Source organism: Nicotiana tabacum, chromosome 24, assembly GCF_000715075.1.
Source record: "Nicotiana tabacum cultivar K326 chromosome 24, ASM71507v2, whole genome shotgun sequence".
NCBI lineage: Eukaryota > Viridiplantae > Streptophyta > Magnoliopsida > Solanales > Solanaceae > Nicotiana > Nicotiana tabacum.
The window spans coordinates 104,656,601-104,682,355 of NC_134103.1; the positions used below are offsets into that span (position 1 = coordinate 104,656,601).

The window sequence follows — 25,755 nt, forward strand, 5'->3', positions numbered from 1 at the left end:
AAAAAAATAGTGAAACGCAATAATTTTGCTTCTTATTCTGTACAAATGTGTGCTTCTTCTTCTTATTTTTTTTTATGTGATTGCTTATTGTTTTTCTTCTTCTTTTTCGGGTTCTAATAATATTTTATGAGTACAGATTTTTTGAAGTGGGTATTGGTGGTGAGTTAAAATTTTAATGGTATTTGGAAGATACAATGTAATTTCATATAAAAATTTTATATATGCAATGTATAAAAGTTTATTTGTTCATAGTTTCCAAGAAATAATTTGATGAAATATTTTCAATAATTAGAGGAGAAATTTGTTAGAATGACACAAAAAATTTTAAAAATGTCTATACATGATTCTTTTATCTGTGTTTTTATATGAGTGATACCTTAAGGAGAAAAATATGAAGGTATACTCAAAATTTTTGAAATTCTTAAGGAGTCATTTGGTACACGAACTAAATTATCCCGGGATTGTAATCCCAGGATTAATTTATACCATATAAGAGGTGGGATAAAATAATTTCAAGTTTGATTGGATAATGTGGGATAAGATGAGATATCCTAGATTAAGTCTGGGATTAAATTTATACCGTGTTTGGTTGGGGGTATAAATGTATCCCCACAATTAATTTATACCTCCAACCAAATATGGTATAAATTTAATCACACGTCTTATCCCACCTTATCCTTCGTACCAAACGACCCCTAAAGAGAAAGCGAGAATTGAAATTGTAATTTTTATAATATTCTAGCATTGATTTTTTTTTCTTTTTTTAATCCAAAATAACAAATACTTTTGGTAGAGGTGTCTTGTCCAAATCAGAATTTAGAAATTACATTCTAGCATTGAGTAATGTTTAGTTTATGCGGAGTCTTGTTTCCCCAGAATGTTCTTCAAGTGAATGTAGGGTTGAAGCAGTTTTTTGGGACGGCTTAAGACCAACTTCAGGTAACAGAAATGAAGAAAACCAAGAGCAGAAAAACCATCCCAACACCCATGGTTAGGGGCTAAGAACGATAATCTACGGGACCATAACCCGAGGGACGTCTGGTCTAATGACCATGTCTCATCAACCAGACTTGATTTCTCGTCTCCTTATAACTCAAGGATACAGTGGAGACGAGCCTATAGAACAGATCTTGTTCAAGTAAGGTCGTGAACTTCATCTTCGCCATTTGTGCTCATAAATGCCTTCTTTGTGCTGTAAATTTTTAACAGGATTTCATTTTCTACTATTTCGAAATGAAAGCAGACCGCTTGGTGTTAACAATTTCTATAGGGTTATAGAATATTGGAAGTTTTGAGAAATTCAACAAGACGAGAAAGGGACAAAAGTAGGTTTTGAGAAGATTGAGAAATCTTGCCGGTTCTTGTTGTACCTCTTCTCTCTCCAAATCAACCAGAACTATAACACATTTGTAATTTTTTTCTACACATGAAAAAAGAAGAAAAGTTATACACGTAGACTCTGCTAATAAGGAAATTAGATTTGCAGTAACAGTTTAAAGCAAAAAGAAATCTCTTCAAGTTTAAGGTACATCTTTCCCATTTTTCTAATGTCTTCTACCGCATTACTAACATTTTTTGATATATTGAGATAGAGAAATTTACTGTGACATTCAAAAAACTTTTTGGATTTATATATATATATATATATATATATATATATATATATATATATATATATATATATATATATATATATAAAATTCGGTATGTTATCGGAATGTTGCAATTTTTAATATAAAAATCTTATTTAAAGCTTGCCAGATTAGAGGTACATACAACTTTTAACACTTGGCATTCTTTTGAGGAATTACATATGCTACTTTATTTGAGTTTGTTAAAGGTGAAAAATGCCTGCAGTTATTGTTGTTATTATTTTTGAAATTCCACCATATACACAAACTGCATTAATTTGTCCTTTGTTTTCTACCTTTCACTCATATGCTTATTTGTTTGGAATACACATGTATTGAGGATATAGACACAAGGGTAGTTAAGTAGTTACAGTGTAGAGGGTAATTATATAATTTGTGAATTAGTTTGTTTAGAATAATGTATTAATACAGTAGTTCCTTCTTCAATACACATATACAAGAGTTCTCATTTTCCTCAGTCTTTCTTCTCTCTTCTAACTATGTCCAAGCTTTAGCTCAAGCACTTTCATGGTAGTCTCCGACATGGTATCAGAGCTATCAGAGAAGATCTAAACATGCCTCTTCATCACTCGATTGCAGAAGCTAGAGCTCAGTTAGAAGATAGACGATTTCTCAAAACTCTGACATTTTCTTCGATTCAGAAATGGGGGAAAACAAAATTGACCATACGCATCTGTTGTTTGTGCATCCATCAGACACTCTGAGCTCAGTGATAATTCCGATTCAGCTCAAAGGATCCGAGAACTATGGCTTGTGGCAGAGATCGATGAAGATTGCACTTCAAGCTAAGCGAAAATTAGGGTTTGTTGATGGTAAACACACCAAGGCTTCATTTCCGGCAGCATTGCATGAGGATTGAGAAACTTGTAACGATATAGTCCTTTCATGGATCATGAATACTGTATCACCAGATCTGCTCAGTGGGATAGGGTATGCATCGAATGCCCGAGCTGTGTGGGAGGATCTTCGTGAAAGATTTGACAAGGTTAATCGAATGAGGATCTATCAGCTACATAGGGAAATTGCAACAATCTCTCAAGGTACTGACTCTATTTCTACATATTTTACAAAATTAAAGGAATTGTGGGGTGAATTTGACGCAATTGTGCCGCCTCCTAGCTCTGTGAAGGACTATGTTGAGCTCTTGAATCAACAGAGGCTACTTCAATTTTTAGGAGGTCTAAATGACTCATATAATCAGGCAAGATGTCAAATCCTTATGAAATCCACTGAATCTAGTCTAAATCAAGCATATTCCATGGTTATCGAGGATGAGACTCAGAAAGGATCATCAGGGCGTGACTCTACAGGTCTCAACTCACTAATGGAGGGCAATGACATTACTGCACTTTGGAGTGCTAAAGGGCCTCAGATGCAGAAACCTAGAAAGAATTTCAATATACAGTGTGAATTCTGTAGAATGAAAGGACACATCAAAGAGAGTTGTTATCAATTTATTGGATATCCAACAGATTTCAAGGGCAGAAGAAAGCCACTGGCTAATTCAGCACATTTTGGTAACTCTGCACAACTAGGGAATCATGGACAACATTAAGGAATGGGAAATAATTCAGGAAATGAAAACACAGGTTATGGAGCTACATGACCATTAGGTCCAAATGTTGATTATACCAACGCAGGTTATAGAGGATCAACATGTAGTTTTGTAGGTGCAGAGAAAGATGAAGGATTGAGCATACAGATGCCAATGCAATTCACTCCAGAATAATATGACTAGATTTTGAAGATGCCACAAAAGGATAATACACCTGAGCCAACAACTAATGCAGTAGGTATAACTGGCCCTGTAATGCTTGCAAATGTAGTTAGTGTAACTCATTCTATTAATAGTAAAGCAAAGGATGATAAGTGGATAGTAAATACAGGGGAAACAGATCACATGGTGTCAAATAGTGAAATGATCTCTAAGCCTAAAGAGCAGTCTAAAAGTATAGGTGGAAAAGTTCATTTGCCAAATGGAGATAGCTTGGCTATTTCTTGTGTAAGAAATTCTGAATTGGATTAAGGGATTATATCCAATGTGCTTTGCATCCCAGGTTTTAAATACAATTTACTATCAGTATCAAAACTGACTAGGGAACTAAACTGTTGTATGTTGTTCTTTCCTGATTTTTGCCTAATGCAGGACCTTCACACTGGGAAGGTGAAGGGGACTGGTAGGCTGAAAGGAGATCTATATTATTGGCCTCACAGTGATAGAGACAGGGTTCAAGCCTCGCAGCACTGTGTGTCACCAATGAAGAAGAGCTATGGCACAGAAGACTTGGGTACATTCCACATAAGGTTCTACATCAAATGCACATAATAAAACAAAGTAGGTTGCATAGTAATAATGTCTGTCCTATTTGTCCTTTGGCAAAACAGACAAGATTTCCTTTTCCACAAAGTACTAGTAGGGCTTCTAAAGCATTTGAGTTGAAACATGGTGATGTATAGGGTCCCTATAAAATCCCTACCTATGATGGGAATAGATTTTTCCTCACTTTAGTAGATGACTATAGTAGAATGGTTTGGATATTTCTGCTCAAACTTAAAAGTGATGTACCCACTGTAATAAAAGAGTTCACGGCTCTTGTAAAGACTCAGTTTCACAGTGCAAAAAAGGTGTTTAGGACAGACAATGGAACAGAGTTCTTTGACTCACATTGTACAGACATGTTTAGGAATGCATGTGTAGTTCATCAAAGTTCCTGTGTCTACACACCTCAGCAGAATGGAGTGGTAGAAAGGAAACACATAAAGATTCTTGAAGTTCCTAGGGCCATCAAGTTTCAGGGAAGAATTCCACTGAGGTTCTGGGGATTTTGTGTGCAGAATGCAGTGTATCTGATCAATAGAATCCCATCCACAACATTAGCAGGAAAGTCTCCTTTTGAAATGTTCTATGGTCGACCACTTAGATTGCAGCATCTCAGGGTTCTAGGAAGCCTATGCTATGTTACTGTCACTGATAGAAGTGATATATTTGGAGCTAGAGCAGAACCAGAAGTGCATATGGGATATTCATCCACTCAAAAGGGTTATAGGCTATACAGTCTCACTAACAAGCTTTTTATGTAAGCAGGGATGTATCTTTCAAGGAATACACTTTTCCTTTCAAGACCACAACTTCCACAGGTAGGAGGCCTAATGCTAAGCAGTTTATTGATGTAGATGATGCTTTCATCATTGATCCTACCTCCGAGGTCTCAGAGATAGCTCTTGATTCAGTAATAGCACCTCCACCTTCTCCTGAGGCTTCCTCAGCTCCTAACCCTGAGGCTTCCTCAGCTCTTAATCCTGAGGCCTCCTCAGCTCCTAATCCTGCTGATCCAGCTTCTGAGACTCTACAACAACCTCACCTCACATCACCTCCTACAGCAGTGATGCCACACCCAACTATGGCTCCCTTACATGATTTGCCAGAAGAGGGACTAAGGAAGTCTACTAGGACTTCCAAACCACCTGGCTGGCTCAATGGCTTTGTTCATGGAATGCCAAAAGCTGGTCCTTCTACTGCTTTGGGTTCTAGTTATACCATGTCTGCATACATGTCATATGCTTCATTGTCTCCACCTTACTTCAAAGCACTTTGCTCTTTCTCAGTTGTTACAAAACTAACTTCCTATGCTGCTGCTCTTCGAGATCCCAAGTGGATTTCAGCCATGGATGCAGAGTTACAGGCCCTACAGGACAACCACACCTAGATGTTAGTTCCTTTACCAACTGAAAAGAGAGTTATAGGGTGTAAATGGGTGTTTAAGGTGAAATACAATGCCAAAGGTGAGGTGGAAAGGTACAAAGCTCGCTTAGTGGCCAAAGGTTACACATAACAAGAGGGTCTTGATTATCAAGAGACCTTCTCACCTGTGGTGAAAATGGTCACAGTAAGGACTGTTTTATCCTTAGTTGCTATGAAAGGATGGAAGTTGCACTAAATGGATGTCTTCAATGCTTTTCTTCAAGGTGATTTGCTGGAAGAAGTGTATAGGACTCCACCCCCTAGTATTCTAGGTGAGGGGGAGCCTCCTAGAATTTTCAAGCTTCATAAGTCCTTGTATGGGCTCAAGCAGGCCTCTAGGCAATGGAACTTGAAGCTCAGTGAGGCCCTCTCATCCTCAGGTTTTGTATAGAGTCATCATGACTATTCCCTCTTCAGTAAGAGGTCTGGTTCTAACTTGGTCATTATCCTCATCTTTGTGGATGACCTCTTAATCACTGGATCATCTCCTCAGTTAATTTAGGATGCCAAGGTTGTGCTTCAACATCACTTCAATATCAAGGACTTGGGGGAGATGAGATACTTCCTTGGTCTTGAAGTTGCAAGAAGCAGACATGGCATTTTGGTTTGTCAAAGGAAGTTCACTCTTGATCTCATTGCCACACTTGAGCTTGCAGGTTCTAAACTAGCCTGCACACCTCTAGACACAAGCCATAAGCTCACCAGTGCAGAATATGATCATGCCAATGCACATGGAACTCTAGATACTGATGAATTGCTTAATGATCCAAGCAGCTATCAGAAATTAGTTGGGAAGCTGTTGTACCTTACCATGACAAGGCCAGACATCAGTTATGCAGTACAGAACTTAAGCCAGTTCATGCACAAGCCAAAGAAGTCACATATGGAAGGAGCATTGAGGGTGGTAAGGTACCTAAAGAATGTACCTGGGTTGGGGATTCTGCTATCATCTCAATCTTCTGACCAACTCACAGTATATTGTGATACAGACTGGACCACTTGCCCAATGACTAGAAGGTCAGTGAGTGGGTTTGTAATAAAGTTGGGTGACTCTCTTTTCACCTGGAAGTCCAAGAAACAAAATACAGTGTCAAGGAGCTCTGCAGAAGCCGAGTACAGAAGTATGGCCAATGCAATAGCAGAAGTGGTCTAGTTAATAGGGTTGTTCAAAGAGTTGAATGTGGGCTTGAAACTTCCAGTGAAGCTGTATTGTGATAGTAAAGCGGCTATTCAGATTACTGCAAATCCCATCTATCATGAAAGGACCAAACATATCGAGTTTGACTGCCATTTTATTCGAGAGAGAATTCAACAAGGCCTAATCCAGACTGCACATGTCTCTACAAACCTGCAGTTAGCAGATGTACTAACCAAAGGACTTGGGAAGGCATAACATGATTTTCTATTGTCCAAGCTGGGAGTGTACAACTTATTCACACTACACAGCTTGAGGGGGAGTATTGAGGATATAGACATAAGGGTAGTTAAGTAGTTACAATGTAGAGGGTAATTATGTAATTTGTGGATTAGTTTGTTTAGAACAATGTATTAATACGGTAGCTTCCTTCTTCAATACACATATACAAGAGTTCTCATTTTCCTCAGCCTCTCTTCTCTCTTCTAACTATGTCCAAGCTTTAGCTCAAGCACTTTCATGGCAGTCTCCGACAACATGTTTTGGAAAAGAAAGATTGCTGCAATCAAAAGGTAGGACACAACACTTCTGCCGAGGGACCTATGAATGATCATGCACTTCCCAACAAGATGAAGATTTTGAATAACCCTATATTACAACGGACCAATTTAAAATCAATCATATCATTATTATGTCAATATGAGCTGTATACATCAGAGCTAGCATCAGGCTGATTGTGAGAGTCTTAATACTACTCAAAATTACCCTTCTATTATATGTAGTAGTTCCTAATTTGTCCGTACAAAAAATTTTCATTCGCAAACATATGGAGTAACTATCAAAAATTAAATTTTATCATACGGTTCCTTCTCTGCTAGTAGGTTCGTCACCCTATTGTGCTAATAGTTTTGAAAGGAAGTAGCTTACTGATAATAATTTATTTTGATTTTTAAGTTCAAGTTGAATCATTTTGAAAATTAACAACATGTAGATTATTAGTCTCTTGCCTTGTCGATAAAGTGTGTATAGGTAATTATGAAGGCTTATGACTTATAGCTCGTTTGTGCTTTTCTCAACAGTATTTTGCTAAAAAGTAATTTGTTGTTGATTAATTAATTTGAAAAGCACTTCTGAACAGCAATTAGTGTTTGGCCGAGCTTTTAAAAATTATTTCTAAGTATATTTTTTCTCAAAAGTGCTTTTTAAAAAGTGCTTTTGGAGAAACTATTTTTTTCTATTTCTTTAAAACTGCTTCTACTTCTCATCAAAAGCACTTTTGTTTCTTCCAAAAGCTTGGTCAAACACTTCAACTTTGAAAAAAAATATTTTTTTGAGGAAAAAAAAAATATTTCTAGGATTGGAGAAACTTGGCCAAACAGACTATTAAACTAGTGGCCTCCATCGCATTTTAGAGGGGTGTCCGATTAAGAAGCCCCAAGCAGTGGAGCGTCATAATTTATGATAGCAAAGGCTTGCGTCTGTGCGGCACCTACCCAATTCTAACTCCAAGATTTATCGACCCAATGAGTAACATTATTGTTAAAAGAAATTGCAGAAAATATGATACTTTTTGGGGTGATCTGTAACTTTTGAATTCCACTAAAATTCATCACCTATAAATGATTTTTGGGATACTTTAGAATATAGATGACAAAATACTAAGAAACTATAATTTAGTTGAAAAATGTCTAGTTTGCTAAAAGCTTAACCAAAATTACTCATGTAAAAGAGTAATAGAATACTAGAAGAGAACTATTCTAAGCTTCTGTTTGGATAAGTTCTTTTGTTTTTTTGTACTTCTTTTCAAAATATTTTAAAAATATTGTTTAGTTGTAAAATATTACTAGTTCTGGGCAATTTTTGAAGATAATTTTTTCAAGTTTTAAAAAGTGGTTTAGACTAGTTTTTCAATTTTTTGTAGTTTTCTACTCGTAAAATTTCAATTTCTTTTCAAGTAAAATGCATGTTCAAACATAATTTCAACTTTCAAAAACGATTTCTCATCTCATCTTTAAAAACTTTTTTTTCAAGTTTCAACCAAATCTATATTCAAATGCTAGTTAAAACTTTGATGTAGTAAAATCTAAGCAAAGTTCAAACCCATTATTTTATATTAACCACAATTAGAATTTGAGAAAATAAATTTGGATTTGTATATATCATAAAGATATGTTCAAGTTCATTGAAAGTTTTAAGGGGAAAATCTGGTAAAACACTTTGAAAATGAAAAGAGAACATCAAAGTATCACGTGAAATGAATGGGATTCCAGGTTTGATCCCCGAGAATAGAAGAATTCCAAATATTACAATAATAACAACAGCAACAACCCAGTAATATCCTATAGGTAAGGGGTCTGGGGAGGGTAGTGTATACGTAAACCTTATTCGTGCCCCGATGGAGTAGAGAAGCTCGACTCAATAAAACGAAAAAGACGAAAAGGACAATATATTAGTTCCATCAATAGAAAAAAGACCATAGAAATAATAACATAATTATAAGAACCATCAAATAGTTGAAACGCAATAACAATAACCAGTAAATAAGGCTTGGTGCTATGAAAAATAGGAAAATAATGTGAACACAACATTAACCACTAGCGATCTAAGACAAATTCTATCAGACTAGCCTCACACCCGGAACGAAGTAGAAAAATGCTCGACTACCTCCTAACATACAACCCTAATGCTCGATATCCACATCATCCTATCAAGGACCATGTTCTCGGAAATCTGAAGCCACACCATGTCCTGCCTGATCATCTCTCTCCAATACTTCTGAGGTCGCCCTCTACCTCTTCTTGTACCCGCCAAAGCCAACCATCCACGCCTTCTTACCGGGGTATCAGGGCTTCTCCTCCGCACATGTCCAAACCATCTGAGCCTCACTTCCCGCATCTTGTCATTTATAGGAGCCACGCCCACCTTCCAAATATTAGATGATTAAAAATATTGAAAAGAGATTTAAAATTCCAAATTTTATATGCTCGTATAGACTAATTTTCACCTTTTTAAAGGAAAAAAAATACTTTTTGTGAGAATCGGTTTGTGTTTGGCTAATTAATTTGAAAACCACTTTTGAGTAGTAATTAGTGTTTGTCCAAGCCTTTGAAAACTGCTTATAAGTGTATTTTTCACAAAAGTGCTTTTCAGAAAAGTGCTTGGGGGGAGAAGCTACATTTTTCTGCTTCTCAAAATCAAATTCTTATCACGCCCAGCTATGCCTTATAAAAAGGACTAAGCGGTCGCTGCAAAAATAATCCGGTTCAAGAGTCCGGAATCGAATCTCACAGGGAACTAACCTATTTGCTACATCCTTTAGTATCGCTAATGATAAGCTCAGACAATTTTCAGAGTTCGAGATTTTATTTGATAATTACCAGGAATTATTTAACTACGGAAAAAAAGACAATAAAACTATCAATAAGCAAGAATGAAGTTGAATTCAAGGGTAAAAGAATCTAGGGTTATTGATTTCCCCAATTGTCGGATTAATTCCTGACAAGTTAGCTATAATCTCGCCGTAACACTTTATAAAAATGATGATTTCTTGCTTACCGTACTTATCTCTCGATTAATTACGATAATTTACTAGAAACATTCACTCGAACTATTCTAGTTGACAATTTGTACAACTCATAAATATCACACCAAAGCTTCGTTATCTCTAATCCAGCTTTTAAATTCAAGTAATTAATCTCTTAACTTACTCGAAAGTGGCATTGTTTAACAATAATCTAATCAAGTGTTCTTTCTCAAGCAACACTAGACAACTAGACACGATTAATCAAGGGCCCTTTCAATTAATCACAAGGAACACATAGTTGAACAATTATAAAGTAAAAACAGCTCAATTATATCAAAACGTAATCAAGACTTCATCCAACAATTAGTTCCATCAACCCTAGATGACAGGTTTAGCTACTCATACTACTATGCAAGATTACAATATAAAAAGTCATAACCAGCAATGGAATTAAGAAGAAGAAGATGAAAAACTCGAAGGAGAATTCTCTGTCTTGCTCCTTTTGTGTTCTTGCCTCCAAAGTTCTTCTAAAAATAGAGCTACCCTCTTTTTGGGCGAGCTGGGCTTCATATAGGTCAAGGTTATTCGTCTCTCAAATTACAAAACTAACCTTGGACGATTTTTCTCGGAAGCACGTGCGCGGCCGGGCATCAACCGCGCATCGACCGCGCATTTTGGCCAGTTTCTGCCTGACATGTGCTGCCCAGTGCGCGGCTACGCATCGACCACGCACCTAGAGGATTTTCTGCAGCATTTTTTTCTTTCTTCTTTTTAAGCGCACTAACTTTCAATTGGCCTTCAATGCTCCATATTTGTTCCGAAACACTCTTTAACATCCCCAAAACCCGGAATTGCTCCTGCAGAGTATAAAGTACTTAATTAGAGCAATTTGTTATCATTTAACATTCAAATATCAATAAAGTGCAGCTAAGTTAGAGTGCAAATAGTAGCTAAACTACATAATTATAGCCTACTATCAGCTTCTTTTCCTCAAAAGTACTTTTTTTACTTCTAAAAACTTAGACAAACACCTTAGTTTTTGGCTAAAAGCATTTCTTGCAACAAAACAAAACACTTTTGGCCCAAAAAGAAGCTTGGCCAAAAGGCTAGTAGATTGCTTAGCTTATTCAGAGTCTTGTTGTCCCGAAAAGATGCCATAGAAGTAGTCATCTATGGTGTAATTTGCAGGAGAGCTCAAGCTCATCTTCAAGTAACAGAAATGGAGAAAATCAAGAGCAAAAAAAAGATGTGAAGAGTCTATCAGACAACCATTAGACCATCCCAACACCCAAAAAATATCTTAGCCAAACAGGCTAGTATGTTGCTTAGCTTATTTGGAGTCTTGTTATCCCGAAAAAATGCCATAGAAGCAGTCGTCTATGGTGTAATTTGCAGGAGAGCTCAAGCTCATCTTCAAGTAACAGAAATGGAGAAAATCAAGAGGAAAAAAAAGATGTGAAGAGTCTGTGAGACAGTCATTAGACCATCCCAACACCCATTGTTAGGGGCTGAGAATGATCATATATGGCACCATAACCCGAGGGTCGTTAGAGTTTTTAATCACGTTCTGGTCCAATGGACATGACTCATCAACCAGACTTGGTTTCCTGTCTCCTTAGAACTCAATGATACAGTGGTACGAGCCTATAGAACAGATCTTGTTCAAGTAAGGTCGTGAACATCAACTTCGTCATTCATGTTTATAAATGCCTTTTTCTGCTGTATATTGCCGATGTGGAACGGTAAGTGTGTCGTTCCTAGTAAAGCATGTGGAATTGAGTCTATACTTTGTACAAAAGCTTTATTTTAAACAAAAATATTCAAAAAATTCATACGAAATTATAAATAAAAAAAATTAATGCTCGATTGTTCTATGCGTGTACATCTTACCTTTTAGTTTAAAGAACTAGACTTATGTTGATAGATTTATCTTCTCTTTTGGGTATTTATTAGTTGGATAACAAAAAGGAAATCAGGATGGTAAGATCAAAAGTCAAAGTTTAAGAAAATATGATATGAGTAAAATATTTTGAATATCCCAAAAAAGACTAGAAATATGCAAAAAACAATTCCATGGCTACTAAGTGGTACTTTATATGGTATTAATCTTATAAATTTTACACACAAAGTATATACTTTAATTTTTCTATATTAATTTAAATTGTATAGTTAATATTTGTACAGATAATTAGTCGGACACCTATGCTCTCAAAAGTTCTCTCTATAAACGTAAATTTCTTCTCATTATGCAAATTTTAAGAATTTTGTTTCCTATAAAGTAGTAGTAGTAGTATGAAATTTCATAATCAATAATTGAAGCTAAAATCATCTAACTTTAGTATAAATTACCTACAGAATATAATGAGTAATTTGACTATGATATAAAGCATAAATTAATCAAATAAATCTTATAATAAATATTTTATATGATTTCCTTAATGAGCATAAAAAAAAATTAAAAAGATATTTATTTTAGATATGAGGTAATATTAAATGTGAACCTAATTGTAGTTGCATTAGATAACTTGACACAAAAGAAGATTGTTATTGCTTATAAGTTAAATGAAAATTTTATAACTTCTGCTAATTCGCAAAGCATGATCATCAAACAAGTTCCTTTAAATTTTAATTTTCAAGTAATAGTTGGGACCAATAAAATTATAATTTTTTAATGACTTTAGGTATTTTAAGAATAACTTTAGTATCTTTTGGAGATGAACTCGATCTAACTCTACCATACGACATTAATATTTAGGTAATAGTATTATTGGGCCAATGCACAACATGGGCTACCTCTTACTATATCATAAAGATATGTTCAAGTTTTTTGAAAGTCTTAAGGGAAAAATCTCGCAAACACTTTGAAACATCAAAGTATGACATGAAATGAATGGTATTCTAGGTTTGAGCTCTACTAATAGAGAAATTCCGGATATTAAACGGTTAAAAATATTGAAAAGGAGATTGAGAAATTTAAAATTTTAAAATTTAATATTTTCATATTGAGTAATTTTTACCATTTTAAAGAAATAAATACTTTTGGTAAAGCCTCTTCGTCCCAATCAGAATTTATACTATATTAAAAGCACGAAAACCCTTAGCGAAATATCGTTCGTCTTTTTTACTCTTTAAAAATATATTTTATATTGGACAAAATAGTAATTTGCTTATCTTCCTAATATTTAGGACTTCTAAATCAACTAAAATTTTATTTATTATATCTTTCCTTATACATATATATTGAATAACTCACCACGGTGCGAAAATATTGTAAGGAAAGGATTCAGTGGCAATAAAGACAAACGAATAGTACAATTAAAGTGAGTGTTCAAGCTAAGTGATTTTTGCCAAACAAATTAAAATACTCTTAGTGGAAAGGAAAATTGATAACGTAGATTTATGGAAATAATCCGCCTTTCTATTTCTTTTTTTCCTAAATATTAGAAAAAGTATAGTTATAGTTGTGTCATAATTAAATTAAATAATTTATATAAGGTAAAATTTTAATTAATTTTAAAGTTATTTTCTAGAGAATTCAAATAAGGAAAGATATAATAATTAAAATTTTAGTTAATTTAGAAGTCCTAAATATTAGGAAGATAAACAAATTACTATTTTGTCAAATATAAAATATATTTTTAAAGGGTAAAATACCAAAAGATTCAAATTCTTTAATTTATTTTGTTATCTTTGAATAATTGTGGTAAAAATATTTTTTGTGTTATTTGCTTATAGTGTTTGGCCACAAAGATAACAATAATTTTTATAAGATATTTCACGCCTCATAAATCATAATAAGGGCATATAAAAACTTATGTGGAGTAGAATTTCTTTATTTTATTGAGCTAGCTTAGTGAGATTAAAATTCGTTATTTTAGGAACTTACATTTCTTTCTTTAGTATTTGTTCAATAACGAAAAATACATTATTTATGTAATTTTTAAAATTTATATATTCATTGATACGAGCAGTACACGCGTGCAAAGCGCCTACTAAGACTAGTCTAAAACCAATATACAATTTAGGTGAAGTAGATTGCTTAGCTTATAGGGAAGGGTTGTTGTCTCGAAAAGTTATTCTAGTGAATATGAATGGTGAATTTTAGCAGTCATCTATGGTGAAAATTGCAGGAGGGATTCAGCTCAACTTCAAGTAACAGAAATGGAGAACATCAAGAGCAAAAAAAAGGAATTGTAGTCTGTCAGACAGCCATTAGACCATCCCAACACCCATGGTTAGGGGGCTGAGAACGATCATCTACGGCACCATATAACCCGAGGGCCGTGGGAGCTGTTAATCACGCTCTGGTCCAATGGCCATGTCTCATCAACCAGACTTGGTTTCCTGTCTCCTTAGAACTCAAGGATACAGTGGTACAAGCCTATAGAACAGATCCTGTTCAAGTAAGGTCGTGAACTTCATCTTCGTCATCTGTGCTTGTAAATGCCTTTTCTGTGCTTTATATTGCCGATGAGGGACAGAGAGAGTGTCGTTCTGCAGTGCAAGAAGTGGAATTGAGTCAGCTTTCATATGCGAAGATTAACAGGTTTGCTTTTACAACTATCATGAAATGAAAGCAGGCCGTTTGATGTTAACAATTTGTATAGGGTTATGGAACATTGGAAGATTTCAGAAATTCCACAAGACGGGAAATTGACGAAAGTAGGTGTTAAATGGGTTTGTTTGATGATTTTGCTTTTTAATTTTATTTTATTTTAAGCTGGAAGTTTGCTATGACGAAGATCAGAAACCTAGCCAGTTGTTGTCCTTTTGATCTCTCCAATCAACTAGAACTATAAAACATTTGTAATTTTTTCTATGCCAGGACTATTTGAGGCCAAATAAGAAGAAAAAAAGTAAAAGGAGAAAAAATTATAAATGTAGAATCTGCTACTAAAGAATTTGTATTTCCAGTTACAGATTAAAAAAAAATCAGAATCTCTTCTTGAAAGAAAGGTACATGTCTACCTACTTTTTAATACTTGTACTCACTGTAGTATCTTTCACAGTGACAAGATAAATTCATTGTGATATTTAGAAGCTAAATTTTCAAACAGAATGATTTATATATATAGTGCAAGTTCTGTGTGTTTCGGGAATAATAAAATAAATGATGAGAAAAAAGAAGCTCTGGCTACAAAATCCACAGCAGAAAAAAGAAGCTACTACTTGAGAGTTCATGCTGCATAAAATATGATGAAATGCCTCCTATTAGGGCAGTTATCACACCCCTGGAGGCAAGAGTTAGAGGCTTAAAGTGTGCCCAATTAGAGGTACATACAACTTTAGCGCTTTGCATTTGTTTGAGGAATTGCATGTGCTACCTTGTTTAAGTTTAGTAAAGGTGATTCTTCTTATCTTCTATCCATGCCTGTTTGGAGGATGGGTTACAAATGCAGGACGACAATAAAGCTCTAGATCAACTTACATCTAAAGAAGCTGTTGTACTGGAGGCAGAACGACTCAACGAACTATTAATTATATGGCATTGGCAAGCCTGCAAAGACAAACCAAGATCTGATGAAACAGAGAGCGGTATGCCAGGTTGCTTATGGTCCTTCAGTTTTGTGATACCAATAGGAGCATATTCTCCTGTTAGCTGCCACTATCAAGATTTTCATGTAAGCATCTTGACTCTTTCTGAAGCAAGAGGAAAACATAATGCACAGACAAGACAAGAGGTTGCAAAGTTGAAAAACTAACATTACCTGTCGATGTGCTTGAGGAAGCTATATTGGCTGGTGGAGCTGCAGCAAATGCTGCTGTACAAGAATACCAGAGAACAGTTCAAGAAAATAATTTAAATGGCTATCGACTTTTTAACTCTTCTTTATTGCTAGCTTTTTTTTAATTGGTTATCTGTTCTTTGGTTGTTTGTTTTTTATAAGTTTATACATATAAATTATGAGCTGGCCCGTGCAAAGATATCTGCAAATAGAGTAGAAATTGTTGTTGCAAATGACTGGAAAGATGCCAATGACAGTAATGCCCATAACCGGGCATGTCTGTTGTTGTGTCATTATATTGCTTTTCTTGTAACTGTCATAGCAGCGTAATTAAAGAACCTTCCCTATAAGTTTGGTGTCCTGCGAGGGAAAATATCGTGACAGCAAAGCAAGTCAACATCCTTAATCTTCCCTTTTAGTTGTTGTAGTTCTATCGAGTCCTTTCCAGAATGTTATCCCCTTCTTTTAAATGGAAACTCTTTCGCTTCACTATTTATTATTCTTTGCACTACTCCAATATTTTTGTGGACCCTCTTCTGTTCATGTAGTTTAATGTCTCAGAAAATTAAAAGATAAAACCACCCCTTATGGTGTCCTATTTTTTGCCATTTTCCAAATACACTTTGATATCTACTCACTTACTCCATCATAAGTTTGATGGATCGGAGTTATTATTGCCTCAGGTGAAAATCACTATCTTGTCTACATAAACCAAATGACTAATTGTGATATAGGTCGTATTCATGCTAAAGGGTACGTATGAAGTTGTCATTGTCCTTCAATTTGCGGAGTTTGAAAAGCACCTCGGCCCCTAGAACAGTCTGCATAGCTGTGAGTATCAGGAGTATGATAGCTCCCACAGTTGAAGCTCCTACCCACAAACTATTAAAATAATTGCGTGAAGAAAAATATTTTATTATAACTCTCTAAAAGCTATCTATAATTCTCACAAATCTCCACGCATTAAAATAAGCTAGTAATATCCTTATTTATAATAGTACGAAACCTATTTTAACTAGAAATAGGAAAGGCTATTCTTATATTAATTCTGATTACAAATTCTATTGAGACATGAATTAAATAAACCAAATCTCAAACAATTAAGGTTTTCTACAACTTTGAATTACTTTTCCAACATTCCCCCATAATTAAAGGTTGTATGTTGTGTGTTGAAGCACTTCTCTCCAACTTCTACTTTTGCTAAAGTACATGTCTTCATCCCTCATTAAAGTACTTTGCCACCAACAACCAATTTTGTTGAAGCACTTGTCTTCAACTATCGTTGATGTACTTTGTCACCAACAATCAATTTTGTTGAAGCACCCGTTTCCAACTCACGTAGATGCACTTTGTCACCAATACCCGATTTAATTGAAGCACCTGTCTTCAACTCTTGTTGATGCACTTGGTCATTTCTCTAATTTCTTAGAAGAGTCTATTTCTCTTGTGCCATATTTGCTTACACCTCTTTAATCTTGCAATCTCTTTGCTCAATCCTTCTCAGCATGATTGTTTTACATGCATGTATTATAGACTCGTCTTTTGCCAATATAATAATTGGTCAGGTGTTTGTCAATATAATATTTGGCCAAACGGGCGACACATATTGGTTAGTGTCGCCCACTGGCAACAGAAGCTACTTAATTTTCTCCCAAGATCGTAGAAACTTTGATACCTATATGAAGTAAAATATATTATTATTAAATCTCTGAAAGCTCTCTACAATTGTCACAAATCTCCACGCATTACAATAAGCTAGTAATACCTTTATTTATAGTACAAAACCTATTTTAACTAGAAATAAGAAAGCCCATTCTTATATTAATTCTGACTACAAATTCTATTGAAACATGAATTAAATAAACTAAATCTTAAACAATTAAAATTTTCTACTACAACTCTGAATTAGTTTTCCAACATTGCGCCTCAAACCTGCCTTCATTGGGTTCCATGGTTTTTTACAATGTTGAACCAATTTTCTGCATTCTTCTTTATAATTGAAGTTCTCAGATGAAATGATGACACCTTTTCCGGTCTTGTTAAAAAAGGTAACTATTTCTTTGTCCTCCCTTATCCTATTCCTAATAATTCCTTTTTGGCGTGGAAAAATCACATCTTTCTCTGAGTCGATAAGATAATCCATAAAAATTACAAAACCAATGAAATATCTAGTATGTACATGAGACGACTGTTGCTCAAACGCTATCATATTCTGCATGAGAGTCTATGTACTATCAAGGACTTTAAAACTAGGTATTTTCATTAACCCATTCTCAAATTTGATATCAAATAAACTTGTGTTATCTCCAAAGTTTTCTCTCTTCAAGTTATCATAAATATATCCGACTTTTACGAAGCTAACTCCAGCTTCGAAAAGCTCTGTTGCATTGGGCATGACCTTATGCCCCGTTAGGTGGTCCTTATCTATTGGCTTAATCTCTGAAGGGTGACATGACATGTGCACAAATTGAAGTAAATGTTTGATTTATGCGGTATTACCTTCACTCTCCCGATAGGATACAGGGTCATCTTCGGTAATAAATGTAAAAAAAATCTTCTTCACCATTTTTATGAATGGTATTCGATCAACTCTCTTTGTCATGTCACGACTTGATGAGGACAAATACAGGAAGTTGGTTTTCTACTAACTACATATCTCAGAAGTTCTTGATTACATATGCAATTTCCAGGGATAATCCAACTTTCTCCTTCTGGATACATTCCACAATGCTCTCGAATAAATTCAACTAGTAAACAACCATCAAGTAACAATATTTTTGAAAATGTGGCAACAATATCACTTTCAAGGTTCTATATCATCATAACACTTTAATGCTTCATCCTCCAATTCCCTAATGCAACTTTCCACATCAATCCCCTCTTTCCTGTGAAGGAACTGTTGTAGGTAACGTAGTTTATACTTTTTCATGGAGCGAAGTTCAGGATTGTGTTTTTGGTGAGGACCAATGTAGATCACATTTGGCTTGTAAGCAACCGGTTTTGATTCACTCAACCCCACACTTAATTTGAATATGGTACAACATTTGCCGGATGAATCGTTGAAATCCGCAAATATTTCATCAAGGATTTCATTTGCATGTTTGCTTGTTTTCAGTCCTGACCGATCTTGACCATTTGTTTGCCTTATCCCAATTAAATGATCCACTTTCCTCCCTTTTTATATCTGTATTTAATGGGAATGAGTCATATCATTTCCTTGTGTTGTGTTTCTTTTCTCCACATAAATTGTCAATAAATAATTATCAGAATAAAAATCTGAAGAAAGATTTTCTCCTCTTTTTTCGATTTCGGTGCACTAAGCTCTCGCTATGTGCGGGGACCGAGGAAGGACCGGAACACAATGATCTATCGTATGTTGCCTTACCCTCCATTTCCACAAAAGACATTTTCACAGCTCGAACCAGTGACCTAGTCACATGACAGCAACTTTACCAGTTACGCCAAGGCTCATCTTTTTCCAATCAAGACTGAAATAGTCCAAAATAAAAATTGAAATTATTTGAGATAATTTGTAGCGACCCGTCCGATCATTTTGAGTATTTTAGACCCGTTCCCCCATTTACTAAGGGTTGATCCCGTCTTCTCCCACATTTTGGGTATTTCGAAATACAGATCGGATTCCACCATGGATGCTATCTTCGGGGCCGAAATATTTGTTTGTTTCGATGGCCACATACGAATTAACGTCAACTGGATCCACAGCCCGAGTCCCAACGGGGTCAGCGGGTGGCCTTCCATCCCCGAACGTCACGTTGTTATTCTCATCATGATGGTCGGATTCGTTATCGGTATGTAGGGGTACTAATTGAGAGTTCATCATTTTTAGCTTGAAATCAAAGATACTTCCAAGAGTAAGTGTGAAATAGTATGTTTTACAACGATTTGTATCAAATAACCACTATTATCCTTAGCCCCACAGTGGGCGCCAAACTGTTTACCCAAAAAATGAATAATTAATTGAATTTGTACGCGGCTCTAAGGACACGTGGTATAATTCGATACAAATTGAGAAAATATAAAAATGAATATCAAAATAAACTGTAAAGGAAAATAAATGTAAACCGAATTAATCAATTAGCCTAAGCCTTCAAGTATTATCACCCTCAAACTGAATGGAGAACAACTGATAGAAGAACAATATGGCTAAATATCCAAAACCAGAAGAAAGACATATTGCTTTGTATTCTATGAATCTGAACCAATCTCCCTTACAAATAATCAGACCCTCCTTTATATAGTGGGGAGGTTCTGTTCTTAATATTATATTTTTAAATACAACAAAGAATCTCATAATAGATTAATTAATTGGTCTCTCTTTGATATGCATTGTGATTTCCGCCGAGATTCTCGCCCAATTGCGGATATTCCGGCTTTCTATTTTTTGGCTCGATAAGCTTTCCTCGATCGGTCTCTGTATTTAGCCTGATCTCGATCTTGGTCAATCTCAATCTTTGAACGGTCTCCATTTAGCTCGATCCCGATCTTGGCTGGTCTCGAACTTGACCGGTCTCTATTTTGCTTGACCTCTGGGTCTCGAACCCGGTAACCTAACTTCGCATCATGGCTTGATATTACACAAAATTGAACCTTGGTCTATCACGTTCCAATCTCGATTATTCATACGAAGGGCGAACTCGATTTTGGCCGTATACAATCAAATTATATGATGTATAAGCTCTCCAAGAATTACAAGCACGAGACCTGAGCCGATCTATTTAAGGTTTGAGGCTCTCACAAGCACCATGATGCTAGCTCTGATGCATACAGCTCATATTGACACAATGGTACGATTGATTTGAAATTGGTCCATTGTAGGCTTAAACAATTTGAAAGTACATGATCATTGCAGTTGAACTAGTCGTTTCACTAGACTACTTTCATTTCTGATCCATGAATTGGACACACTTTTCTTGATCCACTTATCTTCTATTCCATCGGATGAGCTAGCCAGCTATGCTGCCATTGGACCGAGATGATCCATATTGGAAACTTGTTTTCCTTGATTAAAAGCCACCAGAGGAGAGTCTAGACAAATTTTCAATTCCTCCAAGAGACATGTTGTTAGCACCCGGTGCTTATGCATCGACCTCACACACCATGAGAGAAGTTACATTAGTATATGTCTCAAGTCTTTCTTCCAAAACTCAAAGCATAGTTGCTACTTTTCCTGAAACATCAAGATGCCATTAGTAGGAGTCCACAAGAAGAGCAGAGCGGTATAATTTTCTGAGACATCTAGTTCCACACCTTCAACTATGCTTCTGCCTCTGCAATCGCTAGTTTATCTTTTAAGGTATTGCATTTCTCCCTACAAGAATATAGCTAGTCTAGTCGGGCCAAGAAGTTCTTAGTGCTTAAATACGGTCACATTAAGTGTTATTTTTATCTAGCAGCCAATATAGCTTCCTCAAGCTCATCAATAGGTGATGTTAGTTTTTCAACATTGCAACCTCTTGTGTGTGTATCTTGTTGTCCTCTTCCTGCAGAAAGAGTCAAGATGCTTTACATGAAAATCTTGATAGTGGTAGCTAATAGGAGAGTATATATGCTCCTATTAATATCACAAAGTGATGGTAGATCTCGTCTATATCTATATGTTATATCAGGTCTTGGTTTTTGTGTTGCAGGTCATCAACAAAAGGCAGCCCTTATGCCTACAGAAGAGCAGCTTCTGTAATCTAGAGTTTTATTGTCATCCCGCAGCTTTGCAGCTTGGCCAAACAGACTCTTAATCTCGCATTGTCTCCCATTTGTAGTACAACCCTTCAAGATATTCGGTTTGAAGTACAAAATGGAGTCAAAGAGAAAAGGACGCAAATTGATTTTGTAAAGTTAAGCCTGAGAATAGGTGTGCCCTAAGCTTTGATCATGCTTATTGCCATCACGGATTGCAGCAATCTCATTTTCAATGGCTACAAGTACTTCTTTCTGCACTTTTTGGCCTGAAGTTCATTGCCTTGTTCAATGTTTCAACTTTCTTTTTCCAACATCAATGTATTCCATACAAAAATAAGGATAGGATTTAAAGGTAGAAAACAAGAGGGATACAGTGTATATGGTGGAAAATCATCTGGTCAAAATGTCAGAGAAAATAGAGCATGGACCTCAGTAGCATCAGCTTTTTCCTTAGGCTCTTATCCTTCTCACAGCAAGATTTGCATAAAACAATAACCTATTTATGAAGCAAATCATCTAGTGCTCCAGAAATATATGAAATTCCATCCGAGATAGGGTCTAGACTAATTTCAATTCCTCCAAGAGACAAACATCATTAGCACCTAGATGGTATGCTTCGGCCTTCAGACACATTGAGAGAAGTAACACTGGTAAATGTCTCAAGTCTTTCTTTCCAAAATTTTAAAGCAAAACTGTTGAGAAATCAAGACATCAAGATGCCATTAGGACAAGAGGGGGGGTGCTCAGATGGTCAGTACCCCCACCTACAACCTCAGGATTGTGGGTTCGAGTCACCAAAGGAGCAATAGCTCCAACAAAGTGGGATCAAAGGGGAGGGAGAAAAAAAAGATGCCATTAGTAGGAGTCGACAGGATTCTCGTGCCATCATACTGGCACCGGTTGCTTCACCGCCTGCTCATCCAGCTAGAGGTAGGGGTCAGGCAACTAGAGGTGGAGGTCAGGCCATTAGAGGTGGAGGTCAGACCGTTAGAGGTGGAGGCCAGCCTGTTAGAGGCTGTCCCAGGGACGCAATTCAGAGTGGTGGGGCCCAGCCCTGATTTTATGCTTTTCCAGCTAGGCCTGAGGCCGAGTCATCTGATTGCTGTGATCACAGATATTATTCCAGTTTTTCATAGAGATGCTTCAGTTCTATTTGATCTAGGATCTACTTATTCTTATGTATCCTCCTATTTTGCTTCATATTTGGTTGTGCCTTGTGATTCTCTGAGTGCCTCTGTGTGTGTATCTATACCGGTGGGAGACTCTGTTATAGTATATCATGTCTATCGTTCGTATGTGGTTACTATTGGTAGTCTTGAGACTAGTGTGGATCTTCTACTTCTTGATATGGTAGATTTTAATGTCATCTTGGTTATGGATTGGCTATCACCTTATCATGCTATATTGGATTGTCATGACAAGATAGTGACCCTAGCCATGCCGGTGTTACCTCGATTAGAGTGGAAGGGAACTCCTGGTCATTCTGCCAGCAGGGTTATTTCTTATATAAAAGCTCGACGTATGGTCGAGAAAGGGTGTCTAGCCTATTTGGCTTATATTCGCGATCCCAGTCCGGATGTTCCTTCTATGGACTCGGTACCAGTTGTTCGTGAATTTCCAAAAGTATTTCCTGCAGATTTTCCTGGTATGCCACTCGACAGAGATATTAACTTCTGTATTGATTTAGCTCTGGGCACTCAGCCCACTTATATCCCACCATACCGTATGGCCCCGCTAGAGTTGAAATAATTAAAGGAGCAGTTACAAAACTTTCTTGATCAGGGATTCATTAGACCCAGTGTCTCGCCCTGGGTGCACCAGTATTATTTGTAAAGAATAAAGATGGTTCAATGCGAATGTGTATAGATTATCGGCGGTTGAACAAGGCTACTCGCAAGAACAAGTATCCACTTCTAAGAATTGATGACTTATTCGATCAGCTTCAGGGTGCCAAGGTGTTTTCAAAGATCGAATTGAGGTCTGGTTACCATCAGTTGAAGGTTAGGGCATCTGATGTCCCTAAGATAGATTTTCGAACTCGGTATGGGCATTACGAATTCCTAGTGATGTCATTTGGGTTGACAAATGCCCCAACAACATTTATGGATATGATGAATCGAGTGTTCAAACCCTATTTTGATTCTTTTGTAGTTGTATTCATTGATGATATCTTGATTTACTCCAGCAATCGAGAGGAGCATGAGCAGCATCTTCGGAGTGTGCTTCAGACTTTGAAGAATAATCAGTTATATGCCAAATTTTCAAAATGTGAATTTTTGTTAGACCCAGTTGCCTTTTTGGGGCATGTTATATCGGCAGAAGGCATAAAGGTGGATCCTATGAAGATTGAGGCTGTTCAAAATTGGCCTAGACCTACTTCAGTTACAGAGATCCGGAGTTTCTTCGGTTTGACAGGTTATTATCGTCGGTTCTGTGATGACTAAAAATGTTATCTTTAAATTTAATAATTAATTCTATGTTCTAAGACCTCAAAAGGCACTATTTATCATTTCTCGAAAAGCACTATTTATCTGGAAAGTTTTTATGTGAAAAATGGATTAAAATATGAATTAGAGCTTTAAAAACTTAACTGAGTTGACTTTGGTCAACATTTTGAGCAAACGGACTCGAATCAGTATTTTGACAGTTCCGGTAGGTCCGTATCATGAATTGGGACTTGGGAGTATGCCCGGAATCAAATTCCGAGGTCCCTAGCCCGAGATATGAAATTTTGATGAAAACAATTAAACGTTTAAGTTCAAATAGTGACCGGATGTCGAATTATGTGCAAATGACCCCAGAATAGAATTTTGATGATTCCAACAGCTCCGTATATTGATTTTGGACTTAGGAGCGTGATCGGAATTTTATTTGGAAGTCCGTAGTGGAATTAGGCTTGAAATGCCGAAAGTTGAATTTTTGGGAAGTTTGACCGAGGGGTTAACTTTTTGATATCGGGGTCAAAATCCGATTCTAAAAATTTGAGTACCTCTGTTATGTCATTTATGACTTGTGCGCAAAAATCGAGGTAAATCGGACGTGATTTGGTTGGTTTCGGAGTCATTTGTAGAAATTAGAAATTTCAAAGTTCATTAGGCTTGAATCTATGTGTGATTCGTGTTTTAGTGTTGTTGGATGTGATTTGAAGCCTCGACTAAGTTCGTATGATGTTTTAGGACTTGTTGGTATATTTAGTTGAGGTCCCGGGGGCCTCGGGCGAGTTTCGGATGGTTAACGGATCAAATTCGGACTTAGAAGAAATAACTGAAGTCTCTGCCCTCTACTGCATTCGCACCTGCGGAAATTCTATCGCAGGTGCGAGCTCGCAGAAGCGAGCCTGGCAAGCGCAGATGTGCAAATGGACTATGGGGCAATGGTCGCAGGTGCGAGGGAAATCCCGCACCTGCGTGAGCGCAGATGCGGAGGAAGCGCACAGAAGTGGCCTGCGCAGGAGCGCAACAGGCGCATAGATGCAGGCAAAGGCGCAGATGCGGGACGTTTTCCGCACATGCGGTTGGCGCAGAAGTGGCCAAGTTGCCGCAAATGCGAAAATCCCTGGACAGTACAAAAACAGAGGGGTTCCGAGCTTTTTCCATTTTTGGGCATTTCAAGCTCGGGTTGGGCGATTTTGAGCAAGGTTTTCACGGGAAAACTTGAGGTAAGTCCCTTGTGATCATTTCTACTCCATAATATTGAATTATCATCAAATAATCCGACTAGATTACATGTTTTTGAGGTGCAAATCGGGGGTTGGAACTTAGGGATTTGAAAATAAGATTTAAAGCTTTGAGGGTCGAGTTGGGGGTCAGATTTTGATAAAATTGGTATGGTTAGACTCGTGGTTGAATGGGCTTTCGAATTTTATAACTTTTGCCGAGTTCTGATACGTGGGCCCCACGTGCCATCTTTGAGTTAATTTCGGATTTTTATTAAAAAATATAGTATTTTCTTACAGAATTAATTTTATAATTTTTGTTAACTGTATCGAATTAATTATGACTAGATACGAGTCGACCGGAATCGAAAAATCGAGGAAAAAGCATACTACTTGGTTAAATTGGAGCAAGTCGAGGTAAGTGACTTGTCTAACCTTGTGTGAGGGAAATTTCCCCTAGGATTGGTATTAATTGTAATGTGATGAAAGCCGTGTACACGAGGTGACGAGTGTGTACACGGACTAAATGTGAAGGATTATGTTTTTAAATTGTGAAGATCACTGTTGCATATTAATTAATTTATTAAATCTTATTATATTTTCCATCATTGATTTGATTAGTATA

The 25,755-nt window shown here is 36.4% G+C and overlaps 2 protein-coding genes, 2 non-coding genes and 2 pseudogenes across 4 annotated transcripts; 2 read left to right on the forward strand and 4 right to left on the reverse strand.

Annotated features, from left to right (window-relative positions):
• Window positions 1-1,035: 1,035 nt before the first annotated feature.
• LOC142178743 (small nucleolar RNA U3) lies at window positions 1,036-1,148 on the reverse strand (annotated as a pseudogene).
• Window positions 1,149-2,295: 1,147 nt separating this feature from the next.
• Window positions 2,296-3,207, forward strand: LOC142178367 (uncharacterized). Its single transcript, XM_075247706.1, has 2 exons — window positions 2,296-2,464; window positions 2,564-3,207. Exons 1-2 carry the CDS (start codon window positions 2,296-2,298, stop codon window positions 3,205-3,207), a joined length of 813 nt encoding a protein of 270 aa, XP_075103807.1.
• A 971-nt stretch (window positions 3,208-4,178) lies between these two features.
• LOC142178368 (uncharacterized) lies at window positions 4,179-5,359 on the forward strand. Its single transcript, XM_075247707.1, has 2 exons — window positions 4,179-4,692; window positions 4,791-5,359. Exons 1-2 carry the CDS (start codon window positions 4,179-4,181, stop codon window positions 5,357-5,359), a joined length of 1,083 nt encoding a protein of 360 aa, XP_075103808.1.
• Window positions 5,360-11,513: 6,154 nt separating this feature from the next.
• Window positions 11,514-11,728, reverse strand: LOC142178734 (small nucleolar RNA U3). The gene has a single exon (XR_012706996.1). It is a non-coding gene; the product is annotated as a small nucleolar RNA U3 (small nucleolar RNA).
• Window positions 11,729-13,989: 2,261 nt separating this feature from the next.
• LOC142161800 (UPF0481 protein At3g47200-like) lies at window positions 13,990-19,185 on the reverse strand (annotated as a pseudogene).
• Window positions 14,248-14,465, reverse strand: LOC142178727 (small nucleolar RNA U3). The gene has a single exon (XR_012706990.1). It is a non-coding gene; the product is annotated as a small nucleolar RNA U3 (small nucleolar RNA).
• Window positions 19,186-25,755: the final 6,570 nt, after the last annotated feature.